This window comes from Cynoglossus semilaevis, chromosome 11 (genome assembly GCF_000523025.1).
Source record: "Cynoglossus semilaevis isolate Cse_v1.0 chromosome 11, Cse_v1.0, whole genome shotgun sequence".
Lineage (NCBI taxonomy): Eukaryota > Metazoa > Chordata > Actinopteri > Pleuronectiformes > Cynoglossidae > Cynoglossus > Cynoglossus semilaevis.
The window spans coordinates 5710190-5727277 of NC_024317.1; the positions used below are offsets into that span (position 1 = coordinate 5710190).

General features: G+C 42.5%; 2 protein-coding genes across 3 annotated transcripts in view; one reads left to right on the top strand and one right to left on the bottom strand.

Moving 5' to 3' along the window:
• ppfia4 (PTPRF interacting protein alpha 4) overlaps nucleotides 1-13602 on the top strand; it is a 40981-nt gene extending 27379 nt beyond the window's left edge. For both annotated transcript variants that reach the window (XM_017036748.2, XM_025060279.1), the window contains 21 exons: nucleotides 1525-1656; nucleotides 1791-1853; nucleotides 2625-2716; nucleotides 2804-2933; nucleotides 4232-4407; nucleotides 5088-5316; nucleotides 5413-5448; nucleotides 5534-5655; nucleotides 6296-6408; nucleotides 6493-6574; nucleotides 6658-6739; nucleotides 6900-7100; nucleotides 7809-7871; nucleotides 8755-8781; nucleotides 8966-9141; nucleotides 9349-9446; nucleotides 10250-10425; nucleotides 11200-11268; nucleotides 11344-11530; nucleotides 11669-11767; nucleotides 12214-13602. In XM_017036748.2, the coding sequence (XP_016892237.1) occupies nucleotides 1525-1656; nucleotides 1791-1853; nucleotides 2625-2716; nucleotides 2804-2933; nucleotides 4232-4407; nucleotides 5088-5316; nucleotides 5413-5448; nucleotides 5534-5655; nucleotides 6296-6408; nucleotides 6493-6574; nucleotides 6658-6739; nucleotides 6900-7100; nucleotides 7809-7871; nucleotides 8755-8781; nucleotides 8966-9141; nucleotides 9349-9446; nucleotides 10250-10425; nucleotides 11200-11268; nucleotides 11344-11530; nucleotides 11669-11727 (2313 nt within the window). In that variant the 3' untranslated portion in view covers nucleotides 11728-11767; nucleotides 12214-13602. The remainder of the gene's footprint in view (nucleotides 1-1524; nucleotides 1657-1790; nucleotides 1854-2624; nucleotides 2717-2803; nucleotides 2934-4231; nucleotides 4408-5087; nucleotides 5317-5412; nucleotides 5449-5533; nucleotides 5656-6295; nucleotides 6409-6492; nucleotides 6575-6657; nucleotides 6740-6899; nucleotides 7101-7808; nucleotides 7872-8754; nucleotides 8782-8965; nucleotides 9142-9348; nucleotides 9447-10249; nucleotides 10426-11199; nucleotides 11269-11343; nucleotides 11531-11668; nucleotides 11768-12213) is intronic.
• An 87-nt stretch (nucleotides 13603-13689) lies between these two features.
• Nucleotides 13690-16713, bottom strand: myog (myogenin). The gene is given in 4 exon segments (XM_008320195.3): nucleotides 13690-14406; nucleotides 14408-14496; nucleotides 14584-14683; nucleotides 15112-16713. Coding segments are annotated over 4 exon segments (789 nt in total). The 5' UTR covers nucleotides 15658-16713; the 3' UTR covers nucleotides 13690-14352.
• Between the last annotated feature and the right edge of the window lie 375 nt (nucleotides 16714-17088).

The following is a 17088-nucleotide window of genomic DNA, read 5'->3' on the forward strand; positions in this document are numbered from 1 at the left end:
CTCTCTTTTTCCCATGACTGTGGTGTTGGCTGCAGCGCCCTCTGAAGACCAACTATTGACTGACTCTGACGGAACATGTTAATCCTCCACCCTGCGATTATTCAAGCAAACCCAAAAGGCTGCTCTTACGACAAACACAGTCAGCAAATAATTGCCATTACAACTGTCATGGCTACACACTGCACCTGTGCAAGGACATAGTACCGATCCAAAAGCTGCTTTCAGGACAGATAAGGCACTTGGGGTTGGGTCGCATCTCTGAGCCTTACATTAAAACTTTCAATGCACTTTATCCACGATGAGTGGAGGCTTCGCTGTAAACGTCTGCAGGCGTTCTATTTCCCCCGGGGACCATAGGGATGAATTTAATAGCTTAGGGATTAGAGGGAGCACTGGTGTCAGGGGACTTAAGGAGAAGTTGCACATCCTGTGTGTATAACTACTGATAATAGTGCAAATGTTGAGAAAAGCAGCAGCAGAGAATGACTGGACGAGAATACGTTTCTGCAGCCAGGCGCTCCACCTCCACCACTACTATAAATACTATGTACTACATACCAGAGGTGCCTCAATAAGTAGATGACAATCCACCAGTAGATCACAATGGGAGTGCTGGTAGATGATGAGCGATTCAAATATAATTCTATACTGTGTAGAAGTGACCATATACTGTAAGAATCCAATGATGTTGGGCCACACAGCTACATGCAGTTAATCAGTACCACACAGAATGTATGTATTTAATATAGATTTAATGTTTTCAATGTTGGTACATCAGCTGTTCATTTGAATATATATATATACATATATATACATACTGTACATATATACGTATACACACATATATACAGTACATATACGCATATATACATATATGTAGATATGTAGTTGGGATTAGTATGAATATAATACAGTATCGTAGAGTTTCAGAGTTAAAGGAGTTAGTAGGCGACACTAGTGTTAGACATTGGTTCTGGTTTAGAGTCGAGTTATTTTCTAATTTAAGACTAAATGAAAGGAAGTTCAGACCAGAATAGAGCAGCATATTTGTATGCTTCTCATTGCCTATTGGACATGTGTTTTCCAGCACATACACTACACCACGTACACACACATATCCTTCACAGGATTAACAGGGTGCATCCTTGCATGAATTTGAACTAAATCCATATCTCGCTGCCCCCCTTGCCCCCACTCCCCCTCCAATCCATCTGATTGGCTGCTATCTTTGGACTTTGAATAATTTATGCATGGCAAATTTATTTTTCCCGCTGTGCTGTTATGGACTATATTTAGCAGGAAAAGCTCTGTGTGGATGGAGATGTGTGTTTTTACAATGTTATAAACTCCACGATTGTATCAGTGTCAGCGTTGCATCAAGACACGACCTTGTCGTCGGCTGTTGCTGATATAATCAGATGCTGTATACAATAATCTGGGCAGACTGCTTTGATTAGCTGCATCACTACATTTAATGGCGTCTGTGTCAAGGGGAAAATATGATGTCATTTCTCTGATGGTCAGGCTCGGCAGAGGGAGAAAATGAACGAGGAGCACAACAAGCGTTTGTCTGACACCGTGGATCGTCTCCTCACCGAGTCCAATGAAAGACTGCAGCTCCATTTGAAAGAGCGCATGGCCGCCCTGGAGGACAAGGCAAGGCCTGCTAACTCACCTACTGTACTGTAGAGACACAAACACACACACACACACACGACATGGGACAAAGGAAAATGTGATGTTTAACTTTTACGCTGACCTGACGTTGGTTCCGTTTGTCTTTGGTGCAGAACTCTCTGATTCAGGATCTTGAGAACTGCCAGAAACAACTGGAAGAATTCCACCACACCAGGGTTTGTGATTTTTTTTTTCACACTATGATTAGCAGGTGCTGTGTACCAGACTGTTTGTTTTTTAACAGAATTGCAAAAATGCAATTAACGCCATTTCCCACTGCCAGTAGTCGGTTTGCCCTTTAGTTTGTTTTCTGCTACTGAAAACACAAATTCAACCATGTGTGAATTCATCTTTTATGTGATGACGACAGCAAAGTACATTTTCTGTTTTTTTTTTTCTGGGGGTTTTTGCACAGATGAACCTGTGTCACACTCATTTCACTGCTGATTTACCTTTACAGCTGTACGTGACAAAACATAGTTTCCGATGTAGGGAGCGGGACCCCACAGGGGCTCTATGGAGTTATTGTAGAGGGGCAGTATCACATACACATACATATATACACATACATATATATATTGCAGTGCAAGTTACAAACCAGGCTTAAAAACAAACATTGCCTCACTGTCCGTTTCTGCTCAGTGTAAATACATTCCAGAGTCATTACTTAGATAATCACGCTGATCGGTGTTCTAAATTCAGCTCCGACTTTTACAGCCTCTGTCCAGAAGTTCTCAGCAAAGCAAACGTCTCCATTCACATCCTTTTTTTTTAACCATCCCCTAATTCAACAATCAGACATCACACAAAAGATGCAAGATCTTGGGTCAGTTACTGTTTTACGTGTTTTCCAATTCGAGTGCTAAAAGTTTTAATTACAAGAAAATCTACAGTAATCGTTAACAAGTCCAACGATACGACTCTTTTATCCTCCATTATTCCCTCAGGAGCGGCTAATTGGAGAGATCGAGAAGTTAAGAAACGAGATGGACCACATGAAGCGCCGTAGTGGGGTGTTTGGAGATGGAACACACCCTCGGTACAAACACATTTCCTCTGTCACCTTCTACAGACACGACTGCTTTACATTTTTTAAACCCAACGTGTTTCATGGATATTACCTCAGGTCTCATCTGGGAAGCTCCAGTGACCTTCGCTACTCTATGGTGGAGGGCCAGGACAGCCACTACAGCACGACTGTCATCAGACGTGCACAGAAGGGCAGACTGTCGGCGCTACGAGACGACCCCAACAAGGTTTCAGCCATGTCATACTGGGACTTAAACAACCACCATGTTATCATTAACTTGATGATCACATGACTTTAATGGCATTGTAGCAATTTATACAGCGTTGAACTGCAGTTCCAGAGAAGTGTGTACACTTTCTTAAAATGCAATAGAACCAGCAACTTACAGTAAAACTGTACACAGACAAAGGATTACTCTTTTACTGATGTGGGAACTAGAGATACTGAACTGAGACACTTACTTTGTAGTCATGGTCTAGTACTTTTCTACATGATGTGTGAGGTTTGTTAAGATGAAGACAGTTCTGGACTGCAGGACGGCCGGTCCACCACCCAAACTCCATGTCCATAAAACCATTTTTTATTGACTCCGGCATTTTTAATATTTGGAACATAACCACATAGAACCAATTAGCTGTTATAGCACCCCCTGTGTGTCGTTCTGTGAGTTGCAACCACATACAAAATGGTGCCTCCTGTGGCAGCCTGTGTGGATTACAAAGACACCCACTCACAAAGAGTTTTCCTCCTTGTGGGACAAATAAGGGACTTGTATTTCAGTACAATGATGAGTTAAAAAAAAAGGTTTTAATGAACTATCCCTAATTGAAGACTTGAAGTTCATGCAAATTAAGCAGCAGTTTCCTCCCATTGACATATGCATGAAGATTTCTGTCTTTATTTCTACTTAAAAAAAAAACATCTTTAATCATAGATGGTGTCAGGCTCTAAATTCTATCCCGAACTATTTTAAATTAACAGACAATTTCCAATTGGAGTTGAACACTAATTGGGGAGATGTGACATCTTTGGCTTCACAACTAACCCAACTCTAACACCACTTGTTCAGACAGTTAGAGGCGAAGACTCCACGTCTTTAATGATAAGGAATTGTTCCTGTAAAAAACTCCTGTCTTGTCCCCTTGTCTGTTAAGTTAAAGTTCAAATTAACCACCATAGTACAAGTCGTATTGCATTCTTGGCATGTGAACCCACTTCTCTGTAGATAAGGTTTGTACTAACAGTTCCCAATTTCACATGTGCTTCACTCAGTTCCAGGGCCCGATATATGGTCTCTGATGATATCCACGACTAACCTGTCATTCTTTACTAACCTCTCTGTCTTTCTCTCACCTGCTGCTGTGGACATGCTGTCTAATGTAAGTTTCTTCTCCATCCATTCCTTAACTAGCCACATACATCCCACACGGTCATATTTGCAGTTGTAGATCTTTATCTTTGCAGTATTCTAAGCTGTGTTAAAACTCACGTCTGTTGCTTCAGGTGTGCGCGGTGTTTGAGCAGGACTACTCCTCCCTGCGCGGCAGCGTCAGTCACCTCCTCGGCAGCGACATCGAGGCCGAGTCGGACCTGGATGATGATGTCAGCTCTGCCTTGCTTTCCCCCAGTGGCCAATCAGATGCTCAGACTCTGGCGCTCATGTTGCAGGAGCAGCTCGATGCCATCAATGAAGAGATAAGGTGACCAGATCCTGGGCAGATTACAGTTTCATGTGTATTTAAAATAAGCAAACAAAATAATAAAATAATACAGGAAGTAGCTGTGAACAATAGCTTTATAATTATCTGTAGTTAAAATATGTTGTTTAGAGCCATGTTTGGAGTCATGTGGCTGGACAGGAAGCACCAGAACAGACTTTGACATTTGACATAATGACATCCAGATTTTACCAGATTTTCGGTCGTTACGCGTGAAAATGAATTGCCAGAAAAACGTACTGGACTGAAACCATGGAGCACAGAAGTCCAACAGCAACACTGACAATGAGCTCCAGTCAGGGAGTGTATATATATACACCCAGGGCAGCAGGTGAAATGAATGACTAATTAGACAGGACACAGGTGTGTGTGATTAACTAAATACCAGGAAGAGAAACAGAATCACAGATATGACCTAAAATACTATACAAATAATAAAAACCGAAATAAAAGCTGGTATCACTATCTACATATGATAATAATGTGGAATCATCTACTGCAGGCGTGGGCAACTTTTTTTTAGGACCACAATTGTCAATGTTCATGACACCAAACGTCTCAAAGGCTTGGAACTATTTTAGAAAATAATTCTAAAATGAGTTTTTTGTTTTTACTATAACAGTTGTCATAGACCAGTGTAATGTGATCGTTCTTTGTTGTAGGATGATCCAGGTGGAGAGAGAGTCAGCAGAGCTGCGCTCCGATGAGATTGAATCCCGCGTGAACAGCGGCAGCATGGATGGACTCAACGTGACGTTACGCCCCCGAGCCCTGCCTACCTCTGCTACTGCCCAGTCCCTGGCGTCGTCCACCTCCCCACCCACCAGTGGCCACACCACACCTAAACATCACACGCGCAGCACCAGCCACCATCTAGGCATCATGACTCTGGTCAGACTGCACCACCGATACTTACAGACACACTAACAAACAAAGAGCAATAACAGTAACAGCTTTGTTGACACGCCTTGTTTTTTTTCTCGATAGCCAAGTGACTTAAGGAAACACCGCAGAAAAGTAGCAGTAAGTTCAATAATATACGATTCTCCCTGGTCCCTGTTATCGACTTGTTCATTTTGACCCTGACATGCGTTTGTGACCTTTCCAGTCTCCAGTGGAAGTGGACAAAGCTACTATCAAGTGCGAGACCTCGCCTCCATCTTCACCACGTAGTCTACGCCTAGAAACAAATTTTGCTGCGTTCACAGGCAGTCTGGAGGACAGCCGAGGGTAAAAGAAAAAATACTTTTTTTTAAAATTGATTCATTTCTTATCACTTAAAGTTTCAAGGATTAAAGAACAACCACAGAGATTTTCACAACAAAAAATTATTGATCCTGACAGAAGCACAATGTAATGAGCAATAATTACATTCTGTGCCTTTAAATACGTCTATAGAATTCACTTTTTGACTCTACATTACAGTAAAGTTTTCTACACAGGGCTCAGAACACACAAAAATGAAACCACCCAGCCAAGTATAAAATGTGCTAAGATTGTCCAGGATTTATTTATAGATGTTTGAATCTATATAATAAAAATATTTTGAACTACAGTATGACTCACATGACTTGCATTGACTACAGTATGACTACAGTATGACTCACATTTCCATAAACTATTATTGGGATTTGTCAGATTTCTTCTTTCTATCAGTATGACATTGGGATTTGTCAGATTTCTTCTTTCTTCTTCTTTTTTTAATTTTGTTGTTTTTTTGTGACTTGAGGCAAAAAAAATATATATAAACACATGGAGCAGATTAAGAGCCAATTAGCTGATTATAATTAATTAATAACTAAACAATACTGTTTTTAAAGGATTTTCTAATTGTTGTTTTCATTGTAATGATTTTTCGACCTGTTCGCAGGAAGCAGAAAAAAGGCATCAAGTCGTCCATTGGCAGACTCTTTGGAAAGAAGGAGAAGATTCGTCTGGACCAGGCGGCGGGCAGGGACGGGCAGTCAATACCCACCCTGTCAGGTACATCGAGGCACAGCTAAGAGAAAAAACTTCACACGTGATACTGTGAGAGTTTTACATGAACCTTCCTGTGTTCTGTCTCAGACTTTGAGATGGGCATTGGTGACACAATGACTCTGGGAAAACTGGGCACTCAGGCCGAGAGGGACCGCAGGATGAAAAAAAAGTAAAGGACAAATTTCATTCTGCGTTTTTCTCAGAGAGCTGTAGTATTTTTTTTTGTCTCATCTTAACTTTTCTCTACTGTAGGCATGAACTTCTAGAAGATGCCAGGAAAAGAGGGCTGCCCTTCGCCCAGTGGGACGGCCCCACCGTGGTCTCCTGGTTAGAGGTATTTCACAGTCCTCCATTGTCTCACACCATGAAGAACACAGTGATGTCACACAGCAGCCTGTCCGTACGGACTTCATCCGCATCAGCCTGTCCTGCTAACTGACCTTTTATGGAAACAATGATGATGACACTGTTGCTCTGTTGATGACTCTCACCAGCTGTGGGTGGGTATGCCAGCCTGGTATGTGGCAGCCTGTCGTGCCAACGTGAAGAGCGGAGCCATCATGTCAGCTTTGTCGGACACAGAGATTCAGAGGGAGATTGGCATCAGCAACCCACTCCACCGACTCAAACTACGCCTGGCCATTCAGGAGATGGTCTCCCTCACCAGCCCCTCCGCACCGCTGACCTCAAGAACGGTAAAAAAAAAAACAAGAAAAAGAATGAATTCAAATACAAAACCCATATTTCTAGAAAGAGTCAAACTTACAAAGGAATTCAAATACAAAACCCATTTCTAGAAAGAGTCAAACTTACAAAGGTAGTTAAATTAATCTCTGTGTGGAAATGAAATGGAACAAAGAACATTTTAAATTTAAAGAAAAATATATTTTAAAGTTAGTTCAAATGTAGTTAGTTGAAGTCTCTGTTTAATTATTTTATTATTAATTACATTTTTTATTTGCTCTTTGTCCTTATAATAAATTAAAGTTAAAGGCAGTTTTTAAAATTTTTAGGCCTTTATTTTTACATTTATGGAAAGTGTCCTTCACCTTCGAAGTTTTTTTTTTTGTCACTCACATACATCACTAACAGTTATAAAATACCAAGCTCTAAACTGAGCACAGTTCACCAGGTTCATGGCTCAAACCTTGTCTTTGCCCCCTGATGTAACTTGTCTTAGAACAACTAGAGGTCGTTTTCCCGCTAATGTTTTATTCGCCCTTTGCTGTTTCCTGAAAGTTGCACGGAGAAATAGTCCACAAATCTGTGTCAGATGTAGGAACACGCTACCTGCCTGAAGAACACTCTCCCTCTCCATCACTCCACACTCTGTTTGTGTGTGCGCATGTGTGTCACTGCGTGTGCATGTGTGTGTTCTGACGTCTTTTTCGTCCTCTGAGCAGTCCTCCGGAAATGTGTGGGTGACTCATGAAGAGATGGAGAACCTGGCTTCCTCCACGAAAGCGGTCAGTACCATCTGGGTGCTCCCCTCCTGTTCCCATCACAACAACCGCCCGACACCTTCACACACTCCCTTCACAGTGACACACCCGTCCTCGTCCTGAAAAGACATCACTGCATTGCATTTTTTTTAATGCTACTATTTCAGGGGAAAAAGTTTTTGCACACTTTTGTGTAGGGTATCTTTTAGGTATGAGTTAATGTTTGGATTGGAATTTGGGTCAGATGTGATTTGGATTAAGGATTAATATCTCAGAAATGCATTATTTCTATGTAAGTGCCTCAAAAAACAAAACAAAAACAAAACATCAACACAAAACAATCATGTGTGTTTGTATGTGTCTGTGTATACTGATATTCATTTTGTTGTGAGGACAAAACAAACTCAGGTCCCCAGGAGTCATAAGTTACATCATGGGGAAAATTTGGTTCATTTACGGGAAAATGTTATTAAATATAAAACTACATTTTGGCTGGCAATAAGCAGCAAAAGATAAAATCACTTTTTGGAGCATACATGTGTACATGAAGTCAGCACACACTGACAGTAATAAATATGATTACTGTCAGATACCATGGAATGCCAGTTGGATTTTTTTCAAATTTTGCAATAAAATTCCAGCTTTCTTTACACAGTAAAACAACATAGTATCACTGTCCTCTTCAGCTGGACACCAGTGTGTTAGGTCAAACCAAAATTAATGGTCACCATCTTACTTTTGTACTTTTTTAGTATAACTGCAACTAGTTGTGAATTGTTTGTCAAACAACAAAGGGTTCGTTTGGTTTTGAAGATTGCAGACGTCTGGATGTGTATAACGTGTGTGTGTGTTTTTTATTTCCTGTGTCTCTAAACTTTTATCTTGTCTTGATCATGCTGCCACTCAGGAGAATGAGGAGGGCAGCTGGGCACAGGTGCGGTCACTGGTCTGACAGTATTTGACTGACTGATTGTATAGTGTATGTCTGGTTTTTCAGTGATAGTTTCAGATTTCCTATTAGACTTCCATGTACATTTTAATCCCCCTGGGATTAGGTGAGTGGGATTATACTGTTTTCAATGTAGCACCCATGCTCTGTGCTGCTGTGTTCTTTGTAGACTCTGGCATATGGAGACATGAACCATGAATGGATTGGGAACGAGTGGTTGCCCAGTCTTGGTCTGCCTCAGTACCGTTCCTACTTTATGGAGTGTCTGGTGGACGCCCGCATGTTGGACCACCTGACCAAAAAGGACCTGAGGAGCCACCTGAAGATGGTGGACAGTTTCCACAGGTCTGTGGTCAGAATTATGAGCTATAGTGTTGTCTGAGCTTCATCAGCTTTGTCTCTTTGAAAAATACATTTTTATAATAATTAATAATAATTAATTATAACTGTTGTAATAATAATAATAATAATCAATAATGATTATTATTATCTATATAATTATATATGTTGATTGATTAAATAATAATAATGTTTCTATGTGCTGACATGCAGGGCGAGTCTGCAGTACGGGATTATGTGTTTGAAAAGACTTAACTATGACAGAAAAGACCTGGAGCGCAGGAGAGAGGACAGTCAACATGACATGAAAGGTATAAACTTAATATTATAAACACACAGGCCAACATAAAAAATACGAAATGTATGTGTTATAACATAGCGGGCCAATTCTGGTACACATATGATATGATCTCACGGGCCAAATATAATTATGCTGCGGGCCAGATTAGGCCCCCTGGCCTGAGTTTGACTAATTTGCCATAGGGATTTAATAATGTTGAAAGAAAACACTTTAAATCTTCAACTTTGTGCCTGTTAAAGAGACAGAATCCTAAAAACATTTTTAGGATTTACAGTTATTTGTATTTCTGGGACTTTATGCAAACAAAACACACAGAGTGATTTATGAAGGTAAATATATAAATCTGCTGCTGAACATTCATTCAGACAAACTCCAGTTTCCACCATCCAAAGGTCACCGGGTCACAGAACCACAGAGTGGATTTGTCCTGAGAGTGTGGATTTGAAACAGCTGCACGTCAGACCATCAAAAAGTCATGGCGGCCAACAATCTTACGATTCAAAGTGGTGCATACCGGCTGACCAGCCTTCTCGCCCTCTTGACCTTGAATTCTGCACATGAACTTGACTCAGCTGTCACAGCCAATCAAAGTCCTGCTCTGTTTACACACACACACGCACACACACCGCCTGTTCCGACTTGGAAAGCTGGCTGACAGCTGTGCTTTTAACGAACAAAGGGAGTGTGCCACTGAGTTGACACTATGTGGACATGCACATTACCTCTTTATCTCTCTCTCTCTCGCTCTCTCTCTCTCTCTCTCTGCTTTATTCAGTGCCATAGTGAGTTTCAAACCACTCTCTTTCACTGCAGATATCTTGGTGTGGACCAATGAGCAGGTCATTCACTGGGTCCAGTCCATCGGTCTGAGGGAGTACAGCGGTAACCTGTTGGAGAGCGGAGTTCACGGGGCACTCGTCGCTCTGGATGAGACCTTTGACTACAGCAGCCTAGCGCTCATCCTGCAGATCCCTATGCAGAACACACAGGTGGTTAGAAAGAGAAGAAAGAACAAAGACAACTGTTCAAACCCTGCATGACTGATTGGTTTCAGTGGCAGAAAGACATCAAGGTTTACATAAAGCCACTTTTGAGCTACATGAGTCAAAGGCACTTTGGTCTTTGGTTTGTCAGTAATTTAGACGCATATTATTTCAAGTGAGGCCACGGTCTGTGAACTACGGAACTGGATTCTTATATCCAGTCTGCTAGCAGAACAGTAAGGTTGTTCGGTGACGGAGAGAAACAATGATCTTTTGGTTTAGAATGAACCTGTGGCACATTTCATATCAGGTACCAATATATGTTACAGTATCTAAATACTCAGAACCGTTTGGGCCACGTCATCCTATCCAAGCAAGAAGACAGTTTATATAACTAGAAGACATTTGTACATTTATCAGTACAAACCACTGTATGAGTATGAGATTAATTAAATGAGCTGCAATGCTGCCATCTACTGACTTTCACTTTAATATACAGCCGTTCATCCCCAAAACTAATTTTAGGGCACACATCATTTGACGAAACCCAGGCATTGCGTTATCAGGTTTTCATTATCGAAGGAAGATATTATTGTGGTTTTTACAGATATTACATAATATGTAATATATATCGGGCCGATAATATCGGTCGACTGATATTATTGGACATCCTTAGTTACAAGGCTTATGTTATAAGAGTAGACATTTTTTTGGGTTGTCAATTTTCTGGATATCTTGGATTAGTAAATTCACAAATGCTTTCTGCTTCTTCTTGCGCAGGCACGACAAGTTCTGGACAGGGAGTTCAACAACCTTTTAGCCTTAGGAACCGACCGTCGACTAGAGGAGGTGAGTGCTACTTTCATCAAATTCACCCCTTTTTGAAACAAAGTGTCTGACCCCACCTTTGACCTTTCTCCACAGAGCGGGGACGACAAGTCCTTTCGGCGTTCTCCATCATGGCGCAAAAGGTTTAGGGCACGTGAGGGAGGGGTTGGGCTGGGAATGATGGCAGGCTCCATGGAAACACTTCCTGCTGGCTTCCGTATGCCCTCCATGCCCCTGCCAACTTCTGTGAATATGGGGCCTAAGAAACATCTCCAGCCTGAAGGTGTGTACCAGTACTAACCTCAGGGTTCTACCTCAGCTGTTGGATTTCAGTGTGCACATGGATGCCGACCATTCTCTCAGCTTGACCCGGCCAACTTGACTAACTGCATGCTCTCTCTTCGTGCCAAACCCTTTCAAGCTCCTCCCCCAGCGCCTCCGAGAATTGACCCCTCGGCCGTGCGGACCTACTCATGCTAACTACTCTTCTGCTTACTAACAGGAGCACTAATGCTAACAGGTAAGCTAGCAGAACACTGGGAGGAAACCTTGAGTTTGGAGTGGTTTTTAAGCAGCATTGCCCAGTTGTTTGGCTTGAAGACGAGTCGCATTTTGACTAAACATTACCACGGCATGACTGATGCAGTTTAGAACAGTACGCCTGAGCTAAAGGTTTGCTTTTTGGAGATTAGTTTGGTTTTTAGCATTTAGCTCAACAACAGCAACAGATGAGCTAGAAGCATTCTGTTCTCAAGCTGAGGCCCACTGTACTGATAGGGTTACGCATTCGCGCAAACATTTTGTTAGATTTGTTAGACGTGAGTTTCGTTTGAGACTCTGTCCTCGTCTGATGAACAACTGAATATTCTTGTACATTTTTGTCTTTTTAGATTCATAGTAGTTTGACAGTCAGCTGTTCAGTCAGTCAACAAGTTCTGACTTGTTTTTCTCCGTTCCGTCTCCCAGTGCATTCTCATTACCTATATGGACACATGCTTGCGGCCTTTTGAGAGTGATATGCCAAATCTGGAGAGGCAAACCTGGGTGCCACTTGGGGGAGGGGGGCAGTCCACCCCTGCATTGCCCAGCCTTTCAACCATTCGTCTCTCAACTCACCTCCGGACACGTGCAATACAGAGGCCTCCTCTGAAACGTCGAACTTTTGAGAGTGCTCCTCGGCTGTGCTCGCTGCTGAATCGAGACTTATTCCCGTCTCCCCCCACAGTTTACCCCAGTGCTCCCAGTAGCCTTGCTGTTGTGGTGTTGTGATCCTTCTCCCCTAGTCTCAGCTGTGGTTCTTTGTGCTGGCTGTGTGTGTCCGGACATGGCCAAGTCCAAAGCAGTTTTTTGGGCTGTCACATTATTGAAAGCCTTGTAGATGATCGGATTTAAGGGAGTTGGAAGGCTTTAAAGAGCAGCTGTTGGTTTGGATGTGGGAGTGATGAATTCTTGTATAAATGGCAGATCCAAGTGCACATCGCCCCCTCTACCGGTTATGCAAGGTATTAGTCACTAATCATATTTGTACATAAAAAGGATCAATTATGTTTTTTATAGAAATATTATATAAAAATATATATTGGAAATATATATATGGAAAATGATATAATGTCATTGCTGTATGAAACCCAATGCCCTGTATTCAATAGTGACTGTTCTCTCTCTCCTTCTTTCTCTCTGTGTCAGACCTCTGTGTGTCTTTTGCTGTATGCTGTAAATGTGTGAATCGGTACTTGGACGGGGTGTGTTTCTACAAGGACTCCTTACAGGTTCATGGGTCCAATTTCAGACTTCTTTCTCTCTGCCTCTGCCCTCTCTTTTCAACCTCCTCTTCTTCTTCTTCTGTTGACACCATGTAGCCGTTAGCTCTCCGCCTCTCTCGCCTTCCGTACGACACTATGTAGCCTAGACTAAACAGAATCCTTTAAAATGAAGGGCGTGCACGTTTAACGTGCACAAGCAAGCCGCTCTGTACCCAGACCAATGGGGATGTTGTGTGTGAAGGGCCGACCCCAGCCATAAGACCATGACTCTATTCTGCGGATGGAGAGTGTGAACACTGTAGCTCCTCTCTGTTTGTCCCTTACTTCTTCTCTCAGATCAAACTGTTAACTGCTGCTCAACATCAGCCAATGAAATCCACACCAGACTGCTCATGACGATGGACTCGTCCAATCCTGTCCTGTCACTTCCCATTTAGTTGCCATAAAGACGTGATGCTGAGCAACGTTGGCTGAGCGACCCCTCCTCCGACGAGAACACAGCATATGAACCAGTGACGTGCTGGATGGGTGTACAATCTTTTTTTAAAGATTTTTTTCAAGGTGTTTAAAAGGTGTTATGTGCTATGTGGCAGCTATGAGTACTGTGTCTTTATTCCAGGTGTGAAACAATGCTGACAAATCAAGATTTTATTATTTGGCTATTTAAAAAAAAAGTGTACTGTATTTATGACATTATATAGACATAAGTAAAGCTGTTTTTTTTTTTTAATCTGGATTCTGTGGTTCTTTTGTCATCCTCACGTTTGGATGTAACAATAGTCGGTTTATTGAAAATGGTCTTTATTGCAAGAATTGGACAGAAAATATCACTTTTGGAACATCTACGAATACACAACAATCAAAGTTATAAAAGTCAAAAAATAAATTAACAAAATTAAAAAATAAAATTGCAAAACCACTCTGTAGAAAAAGGGAACGTATTTACATGACTAGCTATTGGAACTAGTTTATATTAAGCAGATCTTGGTCAAAACTGCTGTAGTACATATTGGCCCCAAATATTAACTTACGTTTGTTTAAGCATAAAAATAAAAAACACACACAAAAGAATGAAAAAGATCAGGGAAAGGTCTGGAAAAGAGGAAAACTTAACTTAAGTCTGGACCAGTTTTCTTATTGCTCTGTCGGTGGACCACAGGAGAAGGCAGAGAATAAAGGGAATAAGGCCTCGGTGTGAACATAGATCATAGATCTTTCCTTACGGTTGTAATAAATCTCAAATTTCATAATTTAGCATCAGGATAACATTCAATAAATCTTAAGAATAAATAAACTTGGTAGTTATAATTAGTTTGTTAGACTCTCGTGCCGAATGTGAATTTTATTTCTCGTGGTCTCTGGAGGTTTTATTTGGGAATGTCCACGGGAAAGGCCACGGCTCCATTCGCTGCGGAGATGCCATCCACGATGGAGGTCAGCACACGCATGTTGCCCTGATCTGGAGAATCGGCAGCGCTCAGCAGATCTGAACAGAGACCCAGGGCGAATGTTGAGGTTTAGGCTCGTCCGACTACAACATCTATCCTGAGACGTCCGAACGACGTGTACTCACCCTCGCTACTGTAGCTCTGGGAGCACTGCTCCGGAGTACTGCTCCACTCTGGGCTGCTGCAGCAGGTGCTGCCTGAACTGGGCTCACTGGACGAAGACACCTGTTACCATGGAAATGCAAGCAGAAGTGGCTGTCAGTCATTCCGTGTTATGACACGGCACACCCTGCCGTGTGGTACCACACACAAACACAGACGACACTTGCTGTAATGCATCGTGTAACCTCCTCACACTTAGGCTTACATCAAGAACACGATTAGTGAGACTTTCTCAACAGAAGCACACGCTACCATGTACATGACATGAGAAATAAAGATTGATTAGAAACTGGACCATCACATCTCTAATGATCCAGAATTTTTAGACTATTTTCTCCAATACTTGCTGTCATATTTTCTCCATCATTTCTGGTAACTATCCTTTCTTCCCCCTTTGTCTTTAGGCTCTGTACTCCTAGTTTTTCATGCGGTATGTGACCTTGACGTATTTCCTTATTCCTATAATTTCTCCCTTCTTGTGTCCAACTCACTCTGGGCTGCGTCGTACTGGCTCGGTAGTGAAGTCCCTGCTGTCCTGTCTCACTGTCCTGCTGGTTTAGGGAGGACACCAGGGCCTGGAGTCTTTCGATGTACTGGATGGCACTTCGCAGGATCTCCACCTTCGGCAGCCTCTGGTTGGGGTTCATCAGGGTGCTCCTCTTCAGAGCATCAAAGGCCTCGTTGACCTTCTTCAGACGCCTCTTCTCCCTCATCGTGGCCGCTCTTCGCCGATCCATCGTCACCGTCTTCCTTTTGCATAACTTACAGGCCCACGGCAAGCACTGGCCCGGACAGTGAGGCTCAGAGTGAGGTGACAGGCTGGATGGAGAAACTTTGTCCTCTGTTCCTGTGACCCCAACTCCAACTCCAACTCCAACTCCTCAAGGGAGATTCCCACACAAGCCCATCATGGAGTTCCTGTCCTGGTAGCCAGGTTGTTCAAACCCCCCAGGCAGGCGAGAAGGGAAATAGTTGTCCCCTCCCTCATAGAAGCGTTGGTCGGGGAAGAAGTAAGGGTTGGTCTCAAAAAGCTCCATGCTGCTCAATGCTGTGGTCTGGATAAGGGTCCCTGCTTCCTTCGGAAATGGTCTACCGTACGTGGGGTTTCAGTCCGGAGAGCTGCAGCGCGTGTCTTGGAGTGTGCGTCAGTGTGCGCGCCTGCCTGAGTTTGTGATGAGTGGAAGACGTTAGGAGAACAACTGGTGTGGAGCAACTGTAGGCTGGCATTTAAACCCCTCTGCCTGCTGCAGGATCACAGGGTTAAATTTAGCACGAGCCCCCAGAAACCTGACCCAACGTTTAGCTGTTGCTGCACATCTACACTTCACATCTCTGTTGGGCCCTGGTCTCCAGGGCTTTAGGGTCCGTTTGTGTTTGCGTGTGTGGGGGGATCCGTGCGCGCGCGTCTTTCTTAAGAGGGCAGCGTATGATCGAGTTTCCGTGGAAATGGGGCAGATAATCTGAGATCAAAAATGGCCGTCTTAATGAGCTAATCCCAGACTCAACGTCACCCTTCTATGACACCATACATATCCTCTGGAATTGATGGGTGGGTTGGTGGTGGTGATTGGGGGCGGTTGTGGACAGCTGTCACTACTACTAGGTGATATTATATGCAGTGACAACAACTCTACTGTTGATGCCTACAGTATATGTTGATGGGACACAAAATGAGGCCAAACAGAAGCTAAGAGTCACTAAAGTGTTGGTAAATTTTCCATAACTTCCACGAATACTCCTGTCTAGGCTTTACATAAACATACAGTTATTAAACCTAAGATGGTTGGACAGTGTGATGCCAGTGACCTTTGTTTCAGACCGGGACAAATGACAATGAGTCAAGCAGCTAAATTGTTAGATCATTTTCCAAAAAAAAAAAAAAAAAGGGTTAGTTTGGCCTTCATCGTCCTGTCCTCTCTCTCACTAGGGTTGCAACATTAGCTTAGCCACCAGGTGTTAATCCTTCCAGGACATGTCTCACCTCATAGCTCACAAGCTAATTTGGACCGGCTTCCAAAGGCACAAAGGACGAGCCAAAACACACACACACTACTGTCCACAGAGAAGCGTCCAGAAATGGCAGGCATGGTGTGAGTGGTATGTGTTACATCCCTGTGTATTCCATATCACTGCTCCGTGTTAATTACTGTACTATTGCATACATGTATTCGCTAATGATACTCAAAAATAATGGACAGTAAAGTAATGTCTGCTAATAAACGACAGAGCTAAAATATCTGAGCTTTCTGACCAACAAAATCTCAGGACTTGAGGCTAGAGACTTGTTGCAAGACAGAACTGAACTGGTATTAATGTCTTTATCACATCTTATGATCTTTGAAGTGTTTAAAAAAAACTGTTTTATTAATGGTTGTGTTAAATCCAGTATGTCTTTTCATAGGTAGTGATATGATACCTGCTGGATCAGTTCACCGTCATATCTAACTGTCATCGGAACTAATTAATTA